General features: G+C 42.8%; 1 protein-coding gene across 1 annotated transcript in view; it reads left to right on the top strand.

The window, feature by feature from the left end:
• Nucleotides 1-8,321: 8,321 nt before the first annotated feature.
• PPM1L (protein phosphatase, Mg2+/Mn2+ dependent 1L) overlaps nt 8,322-14,091 on the top strand; it is a 196,869-nt gene continuing 191,099 nt past the window's right edge. Inside the window, exon 1 of the mRNA XM_054039405.1 lies at nt 8,322-9,585. Coding sequence (XP_053895380.1) covers nt 9,187-9,585 — 399 coding nt within the window. The 5' untranslated portion in view covers nt 8,322-9,186. The remainder of the gene's footprint in view (nt 9,586-14,091) is intronic.

The following is a 14,091-nucleotide window of genomic DNA, read 5'->3' as shown; positions in this document are numbered from 1 at the left end:
CCCGCTGCCGGAGCCCTGGGGTAGCAGCAGCAGCCGGGGGCTCCGGCAGCGGTTTAAAGGGCCCAGGGCGATAGCAGCGGCCGAGCCCTGGACCCTTTAAACTGCTGCCGGAGCTCCCGGCTGCCACTGCTACCCCGGTGGGGGAGGGCACTTTCCGGCACAGGGCAGGCCGGGGCTGGCTCTGACCCTCCCATCCCCACCCCTTCAGCCCAAGGCCCCGTCCCTTCCGGGGGCCACAGCCCCGTACCGCTAAGTCCCTATTTCTACTTTTACCCCTGTGTAATTCCTCTAAAGATATTCTTTTCTTTGTCATGATTAGAGAACACTCAATGTTCTCAGATGTTTCTTTAAATATCAGAAATAATGAGCAATAATCATAATTCAGCAAGAGTTATACCTCCCCGCCCCAAGAAAAGGTGCTCTTCTTTATCTGAAAGACTTAAAAAAAAAAAATGGTTTTATAGTTAGCACTGATATTGGATTTTTTGTTACTACTTTTGGCTAATTTATATGTTAATCAGGAGAAGAAAGGGGAAAATATCTTGTAAGGTTTTGTAATGATTTTAATACATACAATCCAATATTTTTTCCTAGAGATAGAGGGCCTAATTCTCCATTCAGCTACGTTGGTGTAAATCTGGAATTGACTCCATTCGTATCACTCTAAATTTACTCCAAAGTAACTGAGAAGAAACTTGTTTCAAAATCTTTGTCACAGAGGTTATTATAAAATATATATGTTATAGAATTTTGATAGGACTATTACAAGCAAACTTCCATCAAACTGAATCCTAAATTACACTTTAACATTTACTAGGCAGATTGCAGAATTACGGAACCACCTTTTCATAATCCATCCCCAGGGTGAAATAATGATGCACTCAATCAGCATCCAGAGTAAATTAAATAGAATTATAGCTTGATTATTATTTAAATTTGCCTTATACATGTCTTTATATAATTACATATTCTGAGAATAAAAACTTCTTGTCATTACAAGAAAGAAATTACAGCATTAACAGTGCTGTGTAAATTACCCAACAGTAAATTACTTTCCCAACATTAATTTTTGAATTCTGGTTACCATGGAAATTACTGACAAATGAAAATCATGTGTGGCATTTTTTTCAGAATCAAAAACATTTTGAAACTGAATTCTGAAGGCCCCAAATGATTACTCCATCACCCCATGCAGTATATATCTAATCTCTCTATGTTCTACTCATCACCATAGTTTCTGGATGTTGTATTTATAGTAACAGCTAATTTGCTGTTACAACTAACACCTAAAGCAAATGGAGTCAACAACCTTAGTATTCCATGGTACTTTGTAAGCAGTAGAAGGAGCTGTTGAGCAAGAAATGCCTTTAAATTTTCAAAGATCATTATGTAATTATTACTATCAGTGTAGTGGAGACTATTAATGTATGGAGTTAATTCAATTATGGTTCATGTTTAGAAACAAACAAAATGCGCAAAAAAAAAACCAAACCCAAAACCCTTATGAAGTCACTATCAATTTGCAGCATTGGCATGGGTAGGATAGGATCCTGTCAGTGTCTTGCCACTTACCCCATTGCTACAGGAAGATGTCTTGCCTGAATGAGCAGTGCAGGACTGAACCCAAAGAATGCCCTGTAGAACACTTAGGTGTTCAGTTATTCATGCCGGCTCAGATCATTGGTCTGACAGAACATTCCTTCTGAATTTTATAACTTTGCATGTAAGGTGCCTAGCTGTGGAACTTGTGCTCAGAATGTTCCATTTTAACTATTGGACAGTTCCATTTGAAGTGGTGCTGAATGGAAGAAGATAGGGCTCCATAATATATGTACAGCCTACTCTGAAGATGCTTCTGTTTCTATTGCAACTACTTTCCCAAACTTTTCAATTGTACCAATTTAGCAGATTCGGATCTGGTCTGCATGCTGTAGTTTCCCTTGCTTCCCATTCAGTTGTACATGCTCTAATCTAATCCACAGTGTTCCAGAGCCTTCCAATGTCATAACAAAGATGAGTTTGTAACAACTCGAGCTCGCTGGCAGGTTAGAACATGCACAATTCAATAAGAGGCGGGCAACAGTGTGTTGTCATTAATGGCCAGATTCAGCATGGTGTGGAGCACCTTCTACTCCCACAGGACTGAATGGGAGTTGAGGGTACTCAGCACCTTGCTGAATCAGGCCTTCAGTCACCCATCCTGAAATACCAATACTGGGTCGCATACTGGTGGCTAGGAACCACTATTACAAGATGTATGACTCACCATCATCCAGGATGGAACCATTCTGGTTCACTTTGTAAATCCTACTACAGCCTGAATTAAAACTGTCCATGAAACACAACTTTAATACAAGCAGTGGTACCCACATGATACCATATACATTTTTATCTTATGACAGTTATGATTAAATGTGCAAGGAATTACTTTGGTTGTAGCAAACATTATTGTCCACATTTTAAAATGTATGTTAAACCTTTAAACACAAAAATAAACAGAAGTAGGTGTCAAAAAGAGAAGCAATAATTCAGCAGTTACTAAAAACATTATGGAACAAATGTTGCTGTAGCAGACACAGGCATCTCTCACATAAGGCTATCCAGTTAATATAATAAAACATTTCAAAAAGAAGTTACTGCAGCAGATACAGCAAAAAGCCAGGAAGAAACAATTGGCTCTGTGAGGGCCCATCAACACAGGCAAATAAACTGCCAGGGGATTGTGTTATAACAGTTTGCCTGTGTAGATGGGACTAAACAATAGCCTGGTCTACACTTAAAAATTTTGCTGGCAGGCTTATGTCTGTTAGGGTGTGATTTCCCCCCCAATCCTAACTGACATTAGATGTACTGGCAAAAGCCTCCTTGTAGACAGTTACACCTGAGTTGCTGGTGGTGAGGGTTTCATGGGGGAGGGGAGTTTGGAGGAGAGGAGGGACGTGGGGAGTGGTGGGCGGGCCTCACGGGGGAAGATGGAAATGAAGAAGAGGGATGCAGGGAGCAGCGGGTGGGGGGCCTTGGAGGGAAGGGGGTGTGGAAGAGAGAAGGGGTCTGGGGCAGGACTGCATGCGGAAGAGGTGGGACAGAGCTAGCCTCCCCCAAGGGAAGCTTCACCTGCCACCCATGTACAGCTTATTTTGGTCAGGGCTCAGGGGTCTATTACAGGAGTTGGTGAGCTGGGGTTCTGTGGCCTGCAATGTGCAGGAAGTCAGACTAGATGATTATGATGGTCCCTTCTGACCTTATAGTCTGAGGCTTTATCTACACTAACACTTTTGTTGGCTAAACTTTTGTCTGTCAGGGGTGTGAAAAAAACAAACCACCCCTGACGGACAAAAGTTTCACCGACAAAAGTGCCAGTGTGAACAGCGCTATGTCAGTGGGAGAGTGTCTCTTGTCGACATAGCTACCACCACTCGTTGGGTGGGGGGGTTAATTATGCTGGTGGGAGAGCTCTCTCCCACTGGCATAGAACAGCTACACAGGAGATCTCACAGCGGCGTAGCAGTACAGCTGTGCCGCTGTAAGTTCCATAGTGTAAACATACCCTGAAAGCCTGAGCTTGCTGGTAGAACTCTACCAGTAGAACACTAGAACACTCTACCAGTAAACAAGGCCTATATTGCAATCACATTGCAAAACACTGGGTCCAAATCTTGGACTGCAGCTAGACAGCTTGCAGCCCAATGCGGGGGGGAGGTCTGAACGGTATATATGAAGTAGATAACCCTCCCAAATAGAAATGCTGCTTGCCCTGAGAATACTTTTAGAGTATTCTCTTACTGTACTATACAACAAATTGTGGCCTTCCTGTAACTGCTTTTATTATGAGACCATACATATTAACAGAACTGTATTGGTTATGTCAAAAGGCAAGAAATGTAGTTCGTGTTTAAATATTTTGGAAGATTTATAAAAAGGGCAAAGAGGATATGTTAATATCAATTCTTTGCTGAGACAAGAGGACAACCTTAATTTGGAAAATTGTTTAGTTTCCTTTTGCTCCTGAGCTGAAGGTAAATAAAGGTCAAAGCAATTATTGGAGAGATTTTATGTAAGTGGTGATATTCCTGTATTAAATGAAAGACATGTCCCTTGTAATGGAAAAGTACTTAGAAGAATATATAGAGAAAAACTGATGTGAGTTTTGAAATATTGGTGTTTATACCAAGTCCTGGTACCTCCAGGGAAGTGATTACATGAGAATCTCAACTTGTTTGTTGCTAGCTCTTGTGACTGTAGAGAAAATCCTGAAAACGTGATCTGAGCTCACTTCAAATGGCTCAGAATCCAGAAGGTTCGGCTGAGCTTTGGGATAGTGTGGGTGGGGTGCTGGGGGCGGGGGAGAGGAGGGAAGGTGGGAATGCCTTTATCAATGGGAAGTTACATTACAACATTGGTAAAATCTGCAATATGCCTCTTCATCTGGTCAGCACTAAAACAATATAATTTGATCAGCTACTAACTGTTCCCCCACCCTATAGCATATGAACTGTGCCCTCTGTAGGGAGGCAGCATAGAGTAGTGATTAAAGAATGGAACTAGGCATCAGATAACCTGGGTTCTGATACTACTGTGTCCAAAGTGTCTACTAATTTTGGATGCCCAACTTGAGATGCCTAGGGCCTGACTTTGAGGTGCTGAGCACCCTTATGCTAATACATTTCAAGAGAAGTTGCCAGTGCTCAGCACCTCTGAAAATGAGGGGCCTGATTTACCATTGCATTTCTCCACGTACACAGCAATGTAACTCTACTGAACTCACTAAGTGTCACCAGTTGAGGCACTCAAAATTAATGGAGGCTCTTGAAAATTTAGGCCTAAAAGATTTTCTCAAGGTCACACAGCAATCCAGTGTTTCTCAGTTTCCCCATGAATATAATACCAAACCTTGTATAGATGCTTTGATATACTTGCATTTAAAGTGCTGTATGAGTGTTACAGTTCAGTTACTTCATACCCAGCAGTAAACCTTAACTTTCCTGCTTCTGATGCCTGGATGTGTGAGTCAGATATATACAAACAGGAGTTTCTGGTTACCATTAGGTTAAGCTGTTTGACATAACGTACTTAAACTGATCTTTGCAAAATAAGCTAAGAAATCTAGTGCTTAGATATTTCCGTCTAACTGACAAAAATGTATGAGGAAGGGAAGGCTTGCTGGTAGACTTGGAAGGCATGTCCCTAAACACTGAGTGTTGGCCAAAAGGCATTCTATGATGTTTTTCAGTTTGAATTATTGACTGGTTTTCTTGTCTCTTGTGGTTCTCTGATTAATTTTCCAGCCACACTTGTGTTGGTGGGGGTTATGTCAGCTGTCATATTCCTTAAGGTTGGTTGATAAATTTGGTCAGTTTCTAAAAGCAACATCAGTCAGCTAGCTGGAAATCATCTGCAACAGAAACAATATAGTGTCATTATTCTTCCAGCAATGTTCTCTGCAATACAGTCACCACGTGGTAGCTTTCACTGGTTTCTAATGAGTAGACACACATCTGTTGGCTAAAGTTAGTAAAAAAAAAAAAAAAAAAAAAAAAAATTGTGTTTTATTTTCTATTGAAAAGTCATCTGGATGGAAATGCTAACGAGCTCTACTAGTAGTTTAATCATTTGAAAACTGAAAATCTGCTACCTTCATCCCTCCACCTGTCTGTGAATATGAATATTTGGGACCAATTACCGGGCTCATCCAAAAATATTAACATTAAACTCCCTTCAGATCCAAATTTATCACTGTTTCGTTTTTTAACTTCATTAGATCTTGACCCAGTAATATCGTACTAGGAGTTGCTGCCATTGGATTTAGAAATATTCATCTTCAGTCTGAACTGAGCTTATGCTTTCACTGCTATGTTCTTCTGATGCCACTTCCTGCTGAGATGAGGAAGAGTCTGGAAAATCTGTAATATCAAAGCTGCAGAATAGTCTCAGCTGGCAGTTTGCATCCATCTTCACTTCCATGTCCTTTCTTTTACATGCATTATTTTAAAATATATTTTTGGCCTCTACCTCTGTAAAGAGAGCTGACCACTTGTCTGACAGGATCTGTCTTCTCCCCTATGAACAGAGCTGGCTGCAGATGACAAGGTAAGTCACAAAGCCACAGAAGTGTTCAGAAACAAAAAAGGTGACTCAAATAAACACTCATTTCCTTCTCTTAACTAAGGCGTTATACCAAAATCTTAGCACTAGAGTCAGTGCTGTTTGACAAAGCCTGAAGATTAAAACCTAAACAGCTTATTAATTTACTTAATTTCTTCTGAGAGTGCCTCTTTTATGTGGATGTGTATTTTAGTCACCAGGAAATGTGTTGTAGCCTTTATACTGGCCGTCTTCACAAGCATTGTGAAACCATTCCCACCCCGCACATTATGAGATTCACTCAACCTGCCAAGGCCCAAATCTGTAACAAAGATCCAAAGGAAGGAGCCCCCCACATAAGAACATAAGAATGGCCGTACCGGGTCAGACCAAAGGTCCATCTAGCCCAGTATCCTGTCTACCGACAGTGGCCAATGCCAGGTGCCCCAGAGAGAGTGGACCTAACAAGCAATGATCAAGTGATCTCTCTCCTGCCATCCATCTCCATCCTCTGACAAACAGATGCTAGGGACACCACTCCTTACCCATCCTGGCTAATAGCCATTAATGGATTTAACCACCATTAATTTATCCAGTTCTCTTTTAAACATTGTTATAGTCCTAGCCTTTACAACCTCCTCAGGTAAGGAGTTCCACAAGTTGACTGTGCGCTGCTTGAAGAAGAACTTCCTTGTATTTGTTTTAAACCTGCTGCCTATTAATTTCATTTGGTGACCCCTAGTTCTTGTATTATGGGAATAAGTAAATAACTTTTCCTTATCCACTTTCTCCACATCACTCATGATTTTATATACTTCTATCATATCCCCCCCTTAGTCTCCTCTTTTCCAAGCTGAAGAGTCCTAGCCTCTTTAATCTCTCCTCATATGGGACCCGTTCCAAACCCCTAATCATTTTAGTTGTCCTTTTCTGAACCTTTTCTAGTGCCAGTATATCTTTTTTGAGATGAGGAGACCACATCTGTACGCAGTATTCGAGATATGGGCGTACCATCGATTTATATAAGGGCAATAATATATTCTCAGTCTTATTCTCTATCCCCTTTTTAATGATCTCTAACATCGTTTGCTTTTTTGACCGCCTCTGCACACTGCGTGGACATCTTCAGAAAACTATCCATGATGACTCCAAGATCTTTTTCCTGACTTATTGTAGCTAAATTAGCCCCCATCATATTGTATGTATAGTTGGTTATTTTTTTTCAATTTTTTCCCACCCTTTCGAAAAGCTTAATTAAGATATTCAGAATGTTGATTCCTTCTTGTAACATTAATAACGTTCTATAACCTTCGTTTGATTCTTTACTTCTGATGTAAAAAGTTTTCAATAGCAAAAGTGAAGGAACGTCAACTTTGGGGGGAATGAAGGTATGGATAAGGTCCTCCAAAATAAAGGCGATGTGTGGGGCCCTGGAAGGATGGGGAACCCAGCCTTAGCTCAATAGACCCTTGCAAAGCCTACTGCCAGGCCTGACACCTTTCCCTTTTTGATAAAGGAGTGGCAGATGGGAGGCTGGAAGGAATGAGAGCTGGCTGGGAATTTTTCAACCCGAAATTTTTTCATCTGAAAACCTCAATTAGTTGAAATCAAAACTTTTCACAGTTTTGATGAAATTTCCTCTGCATAGATTTCTCAGGCCTGGGATGGAATTTCTGATCAGACAGGGACCAGACCACCCCAAGGTCAACATTTCTGCATAGGGAAGATGGAGGCTGAAGTCCCTGCTCTGAAGCGGGCAGTGAGAGATGTGAACCCATCCCAGGTGAGTTGAATGCCAGAAGCCCTGGCTGCCCTGGGCTGGACTCCCTCTCACAAGAAAATGTGCAAGGTCTCGATTTCCTTCCGACCCGACTGGGAACAGATGTGGAAACCTTCATTCCCCCTCCAACCCAATTCCTGTTTTGTGCCCAACCCATGGTCGGCCAAGTCACCCACCCCTCAGCGCACAGACCCTGACTAGGCCAGGCCGGGCGTTTTCAGTCCTTGTCCAGGGTCCAGCTCGCTGCTAGGCCGGGACCAGGAGTCTTCAGCCCTCGTCTAGCCTGCTCTCCAGACTACAGGCCCCAGCAGCCTCTGGGCTGGTTCCTGCCAATCACAAGCGAAGCGGAAGCGCACAGGCTGCTGGGGCTTGTAGGCGGCTGGTTCCCACTGGGGCTCTGGAGGGGAGGAGGCGGCTGAGCCCCGCCCCGGCCGGGGGAGGGACAGGCGCAAGACGCGGGTGGGGGCGCGAGAGGCAGGTTGGTACCTGCGCGCGGCCCTACCGGTGCCATCGCTGCTGCAGCCGGACGGCTGGCGCCGGGGCCGGGCAGGGGTGAGGCGGAGAACGGGGTGTGCGCCCGAGCCGCCCAGGCCTGAGGGAGCCGGTGCCCCCGTGAGCTCCAGGCGGGCAGCAGCCGGGGGGGCTGCGCAAGTGGGACCCGGCCCCTGGCTTTGCCGTACCAGCGGAGCCGGAGCCCCGCTGCTGTCGGGTTTGCATTGTGCGCTGTTCTCTGCTGCCTCGGTCCTAGCCACGGGTAGGGTGGCCCCCACTGAAGCTGGAGCGGGGTAGGTTGCCCTTTGGATTTGCATTAGTAGATCCAGCCCTGCATCCAAGCTGGCAGCAGCCGTCCCTGTGTGAGACCCGTGAAGCAGCGGCCGCCGGAGGAACCTGACCTTGCCTTGCAATAGCAGAGCATTGTGTCATCGGGCCGTGGACATCCCGCTGTAGCATCAGAATAACCCTGCCCTTAGTTGGTTGCACTGACAGAGCGTACATTGGTCTTTGCTATCTCACATCAGATCTATCCCTGTGGGAGCTGGCTGAAGCAGCAGCAAGAGGAGGTGGCGGCTAACCAACCCTGCCCTGGTTGGGTTACTTTGCAGCACCAACATGCGCTGATCTCTACCTTGCACCAGACCCATCCCAGCCGTCTGAATGAGTGAGCCCACTTGAAGCAGCAGCAGGAGCAAGAGGCTGCGGCTAGCCCTGCCCTCACTGGGCTTGCATTAGCACAGCATGCATTGATTTGCTGCCGTGTCTTAGACCCATCCCAGCCATCGGGGTGCGTGGTGCATGGTGTGGGAGATACACGGTCTCTATAATAAATGATAGAGGATACAATGACTTTGCTGTCTCTGCTGGGCCGGATCATGCGTTACTTCTTGCTAAGACCAGAGACCCTGTTCCTGCTGTGCATCAGCCTTGCCCTCTGGAGTTACTTCTTCCACACAGATGAGGTGAAAACCATCGTCAAGTCCAGCAGGGATGCTGTGAAGATGGTGAAGGGCAAGGTGGCTGAGATCATGCAGAATGACAGGTTCGGTGGGCTGGATGTGCTGGATGCGGAGTTCTCCAAGACCTGGGAGTTCAAGAGCCACAACGTGGCTGTCTACTCCATCCAAGGGCGGAGGGACCACATGGAGGACAGGTTTGAAGTGATCACGGACCTTATCAACAGGACCCATCCCTCTATCTTCGGAATATTTGATGGGCACGGAGGAGAGGCAAGTTTGTGGGGTGATTAATACTCACAAGGGGGAGTGAATGGATGAGTCTCCATTTCTGAGGGGTCTTTTGGGCCAGGTGTTCACATCTTTTTTTTTTATTATTATTTATTTTTTAATTCCAACAGAGAGTTCCTAGGCTCAGGAGCAGGGCTAAGTCTTGGGTCTCCCTTGTCCTCCAGCATCAGAGCTCTTGGAGGAAGCGGGGAAAATCTGTGCATTGACATGCTTTACAACAGGGAATTGTTTGGTCAGTAAAAGCTCCAGGAGGTGGATTCTGCCTTGCAGAATAATTAATACAGACTGCCTGGATAATCTTTTGTTAGGGAATGGTGTGGCCTGGGCTCCTCATTCTGTGAGGGACTGGGCTCAGCAACAGCAACAGGGGTTAGTCTAGGGGGAGATTACACAAAATAAACTTTTTTTTTTTAAAGAATTAATATGAACAACCCTAAGTTTTCATACACAGGAAGAAGCTTTATCTCCCTCAGTAACCCACCCTCTTGGTCAAGGCAAGAGAAGCCCACAGAGCTTTTCTTCATCTCTTGCCTCTCTCCTGATAATGATTTGTTTCTCCTTTTGAGGGGAAAGCCAGGGAAATTCCTGTTGCCACTAAAATTTTCTGCTTGCCAGTGCTAAACTTTTGATTTCCCAGCCAAGGAAGTTTTTCCTTTTTTTCACATTGTTTTCTGTGGCTTATATTATTACTTGATGAGATGCATCTTTATCTCAAACAGTAGCTGTGAAACCCTTCTTTAGTTTTTTTTCCCCTATCTAGGAATACAAAGCTGCCTTTTAGCTGTTTGCGTTGCACACAAAGAGCAAGTTCTTGTAACTGTGGCTTATTTTTCAGAGTGGAAAGGAAATTTAGAAGGAAGGTCCCTTTATGATATCCTAGGTTCAGCCCTGTTATCGGTACATGTGTATGATTAGGGGAGGAGTTTTTTGGAGGAGTTGGAGAAGAGATGCAAGTTAAAATTTCTTCTTGCCAGCTGAAGAGTCTGTTTGTGTGTTTCTGTGCTGTGGCATGACTGCTTTGGATTTCCTTCAGCTGCTCTCACATATCAAGCAGCCAAGGTGTCTTCCTGGAAAAGCCGTGACAGAGATCAGGCACTCAGGGAGCACACAAGGACAGCAGTTGCTGCCCTTCTAAACCTAAATGTGCTGTTTCTAAACCCCATGCATTGGACAGATGGGAGAAAATTGCCTTTATCTTGCTTCAGACAATCTGAAGTCTGCCTTACTATTGTCTTGCCTTGGTTAGGATTTTGTCACCTCCGTAATAACCTATTAACACTTTGGTTATTAAAGGCTTTTGTCAGGTTTTTATACTTGGTTATGACCAATACCATATTTTTCTCTTGGATTGGAAGGACCGGTGCATGGCAGTGCTAGTTCCTTAGCCATCCTCCAAGGAGTGGCAGTTAATTTGTATAGAGCATAAATTCATACCTGCCCTGCCGTCCACAAACCTGATAAAGATCACCTCTGAACTGCTATGCCCTCTGAGCCATGTCTGAAAACAGAACGTGGAGTAGAAATCTAAGTTTAAAATTTGTTTTTTTTTTGAAAACTCTAAACAATTTTCCTTGTATACACTAGCCCAGGGGTTCTCAAACTGGGGAGTTGCAAGCTGTCAGTCTCCATCCCAAACCCTCCTTTGCCTCCAGCATTTATAATTGTGTTAAATATATAAAAAAAGTGTTTTTAATTTATAAGGGGGGTTCGCACTCAGAGGCTTCCTATGTGAAAGGGGTCATCAGTACAAAAGTTTGAGAACTACTGCACTAGCCAGTCAAACTGTGTCTGGAACAACATTGAATTTGATTTAAAAAGCCCAATGTAGACAAATGCATAGTACAAGCATTTAGCCCTTGGCATAGTACACAATAGAGACTATGTCTCTTGTTCAGTTGCATCATATATATGTTCTGCCCCTCTCCTCTGTGGGGATGGGAGGTGCTAGAGGAAATCTAAGCACTTGTTTCTAAAGCTGAAGATACTTAATAATGTAAGATTAGAAAGTGCAGTTAAATTACAAACATATTAATACAAGTACTTTCATTCTTAATAGACATAGGTCTAACCTCAGATTCTAACACTATATACATGTGATATATTCAACAAATAACTTTATCTCTCTGCAAACCTCGTTTACCTTCTATACTAATATCCACCTGCTGCTGGTGCCTCTGAGAATTTGTTCTACTCGATTGACAGTCTAGGGTGGTGTTTAAAATAAAAAGCTTTAATTTTGAGGGCTTTAATAGATCTCGCCAAACTTCACTCAAGATAATGTCTTAAATTACAGATTTTCTACTTTTCTTAAAAAGCAAGTGTCTAAGTGCTTCATACATAAATGTTTTTCTGTTTTTGTGGTGTTGCATAAAAGAAAATGAGTTATCAGAGCATGAAATGTCTGGCCTGTGTGCATTACATTAAACACTGTGTTTGCATAACAGTTAATTTTATCTACATTTGCCTTGTTGATTTGAAGAGAGTAGCACAATGCTTGCTTCTACTGCGTGCAAAATATTTGTCTTATTTTTGAGTCTTCCGTTTAATTTTTTTCCCTGGATATCTGGGGAGTCTAAAACAAGGTTAATGGCTCCTTGGAATACTGTGCCTAAACATGTAATAAAGCTTTCATAATAACTTAATTTTCCTTTTTTTTTTCTCGTCTTGCATGCAAAGGACAAGTGAATGGCAATCCCTGAGTTATATATGGAACAATACATGAGGCAGATTTTGCTTTTCTTAACAAAGAGCATTACAAATATAAAATGATAAATTAATTCTTCCCTACCATTATCTGTTGCCCATCAGGTGAAGGATAGAGAAGCATCAGCTAAGTAATATTAATTGCTGGATAATGTTAATTTGTGAACATTGTAAGTGTTTTAATATTGTTAGTTTTGCATAAGTAATTCTGTTAGTAGTGTGGGGATTACAAGACAAGAGAGGCAATCTTTAGTCTGAATGGTCAGTAGCCACCCACTGCAAATTTTGGTGGCTGCCTACACAATAAGTAGACAATCAAGAATAAATATTAGTGGCATATGTTCTAGTTAAGGGTCTGGTTAGCTACTGCAGTTATAAAAGTTAAAAGGAAAATTACTTTAGGGAATGAAACTTGATACATTATAATATTTTGTGTACTGCAAACTTTCTTTGGGTAAAAATTGATTTGACTATTTCTTGAAGAGCAATATGGACTACTCTTACAGCGTGTGTGTTTTAATGGTTAGGGTAGATAACTGGGCAGAAGAAGATACGGAACCAGTTTGACACTTTATGGTGTGACTTTGGACAGTTCTCTTAAAGGTGATCTACAAATGGGGGTAAAAAACTGGTTGGTGTCTTTTTTTAGTTTCTTTAGGCTATAAAGAAGGCCTGAGAGGCTGTTTAAGCATTTTAAAAAAGAAATTTAGGTGCTATATAGGCTGGAAGAGTATGAGGAATAGAAAACTAGTTAAATGGTATTATAGCAAACCATAAGAATAAAAACAGACCAGCTGAAAGAGGAAGGGATGTTTAGTCAGACTTTAACATTGATAAATTTATAGCTGTATTGTGTATAGTTGGCTTTTCTTAACAATATGGGAAGGAAAACTTAAAAAAATTCAATAAGTAGTTACATACTGGATGCTCCCAATAACTAGGGTAAAAGGAGCATTTTGTAAGTGATGTCATATTGGCCTGTTTAAATGCTAAGAATGTTGAATGTTCTTTTCAACTCTTTTGGGGTCTTGCGAAGGGGAGAGGGTGGAAGGCATTCACCAAATAAACAGTTAATGGCTTATTTAAAATATTTGCAAACCACTCAGTACACCCTTTTGTGCCAGAAGATCTAGAAATTAATGTCCTAAGTAATCAGAGGGAGATGCTGATAATTGATTAACTTAGTTGGTGCTGCAATATATAAAGTGGGGGGGGGGAGGGAGAGCAGTGGCCAGCAGTGTAGAGTCCTTACTAATGTTGTCAGGAATGTACTGTATGTAGGTCACCCTGCCCTTCCAGCCTTTTGCAAATATTGTAAAAACTTAAATTCTGAGCCCACTAAACCAACTAGAGATGATGACTGACTGCTGGAAGGAAAATAGTGGTTGCTTTTGCCTTTTTGATGAGACCCCCTCCCCCCCCCCCCCCCAGTATTAGTTTTTATCCTGATAAATTCAGTGGTACTCAAACTTTTGTACTGGTGACCCCTTTCACATAGCAAGCCTCTGAGTGCGACCCCTCCCCCCAGTTAAAAACAAGTTTTTATATATTTAACTCCATTATAAATGCTGGAGGCAAAGCGGGGCTTGGGGTGGAGGCTGACAGCTTGCGACCCCCCCACATAATAACCTCGCAACCCCCTGAGGGGTCCCGACCCCCAGTTTGAGAACCCCAGTGATAATTACACTACACCAAAAGCTCTATTATAAGGAAGAAAACAGGCTGATCGGTTGTTTTGCCTTTACTGGTATCTATTGAACACAGAGCTTGTCAAAACTTTTTACC

Source organism: Malaclemys terrapin, chromosome 9 (genome assembly GCF_027887155.1).
Source record: "Malaclemys terrapin pileata isolate rMalTer1 chromosome 9, rMalTer1.hap1, whole genome shotgun sequence".
NCBI classification, from domain to species: Eukaryota; Metazoa; Chordata; order Testudines; family Emydidae; genus Malaclemys; species Malaclemys terrapin.
The sequence above is the reverse complement of the archived record's forward strand: the minus strand, read 5'-3'. Positions and strand labels throughout refer to the sequence as shown.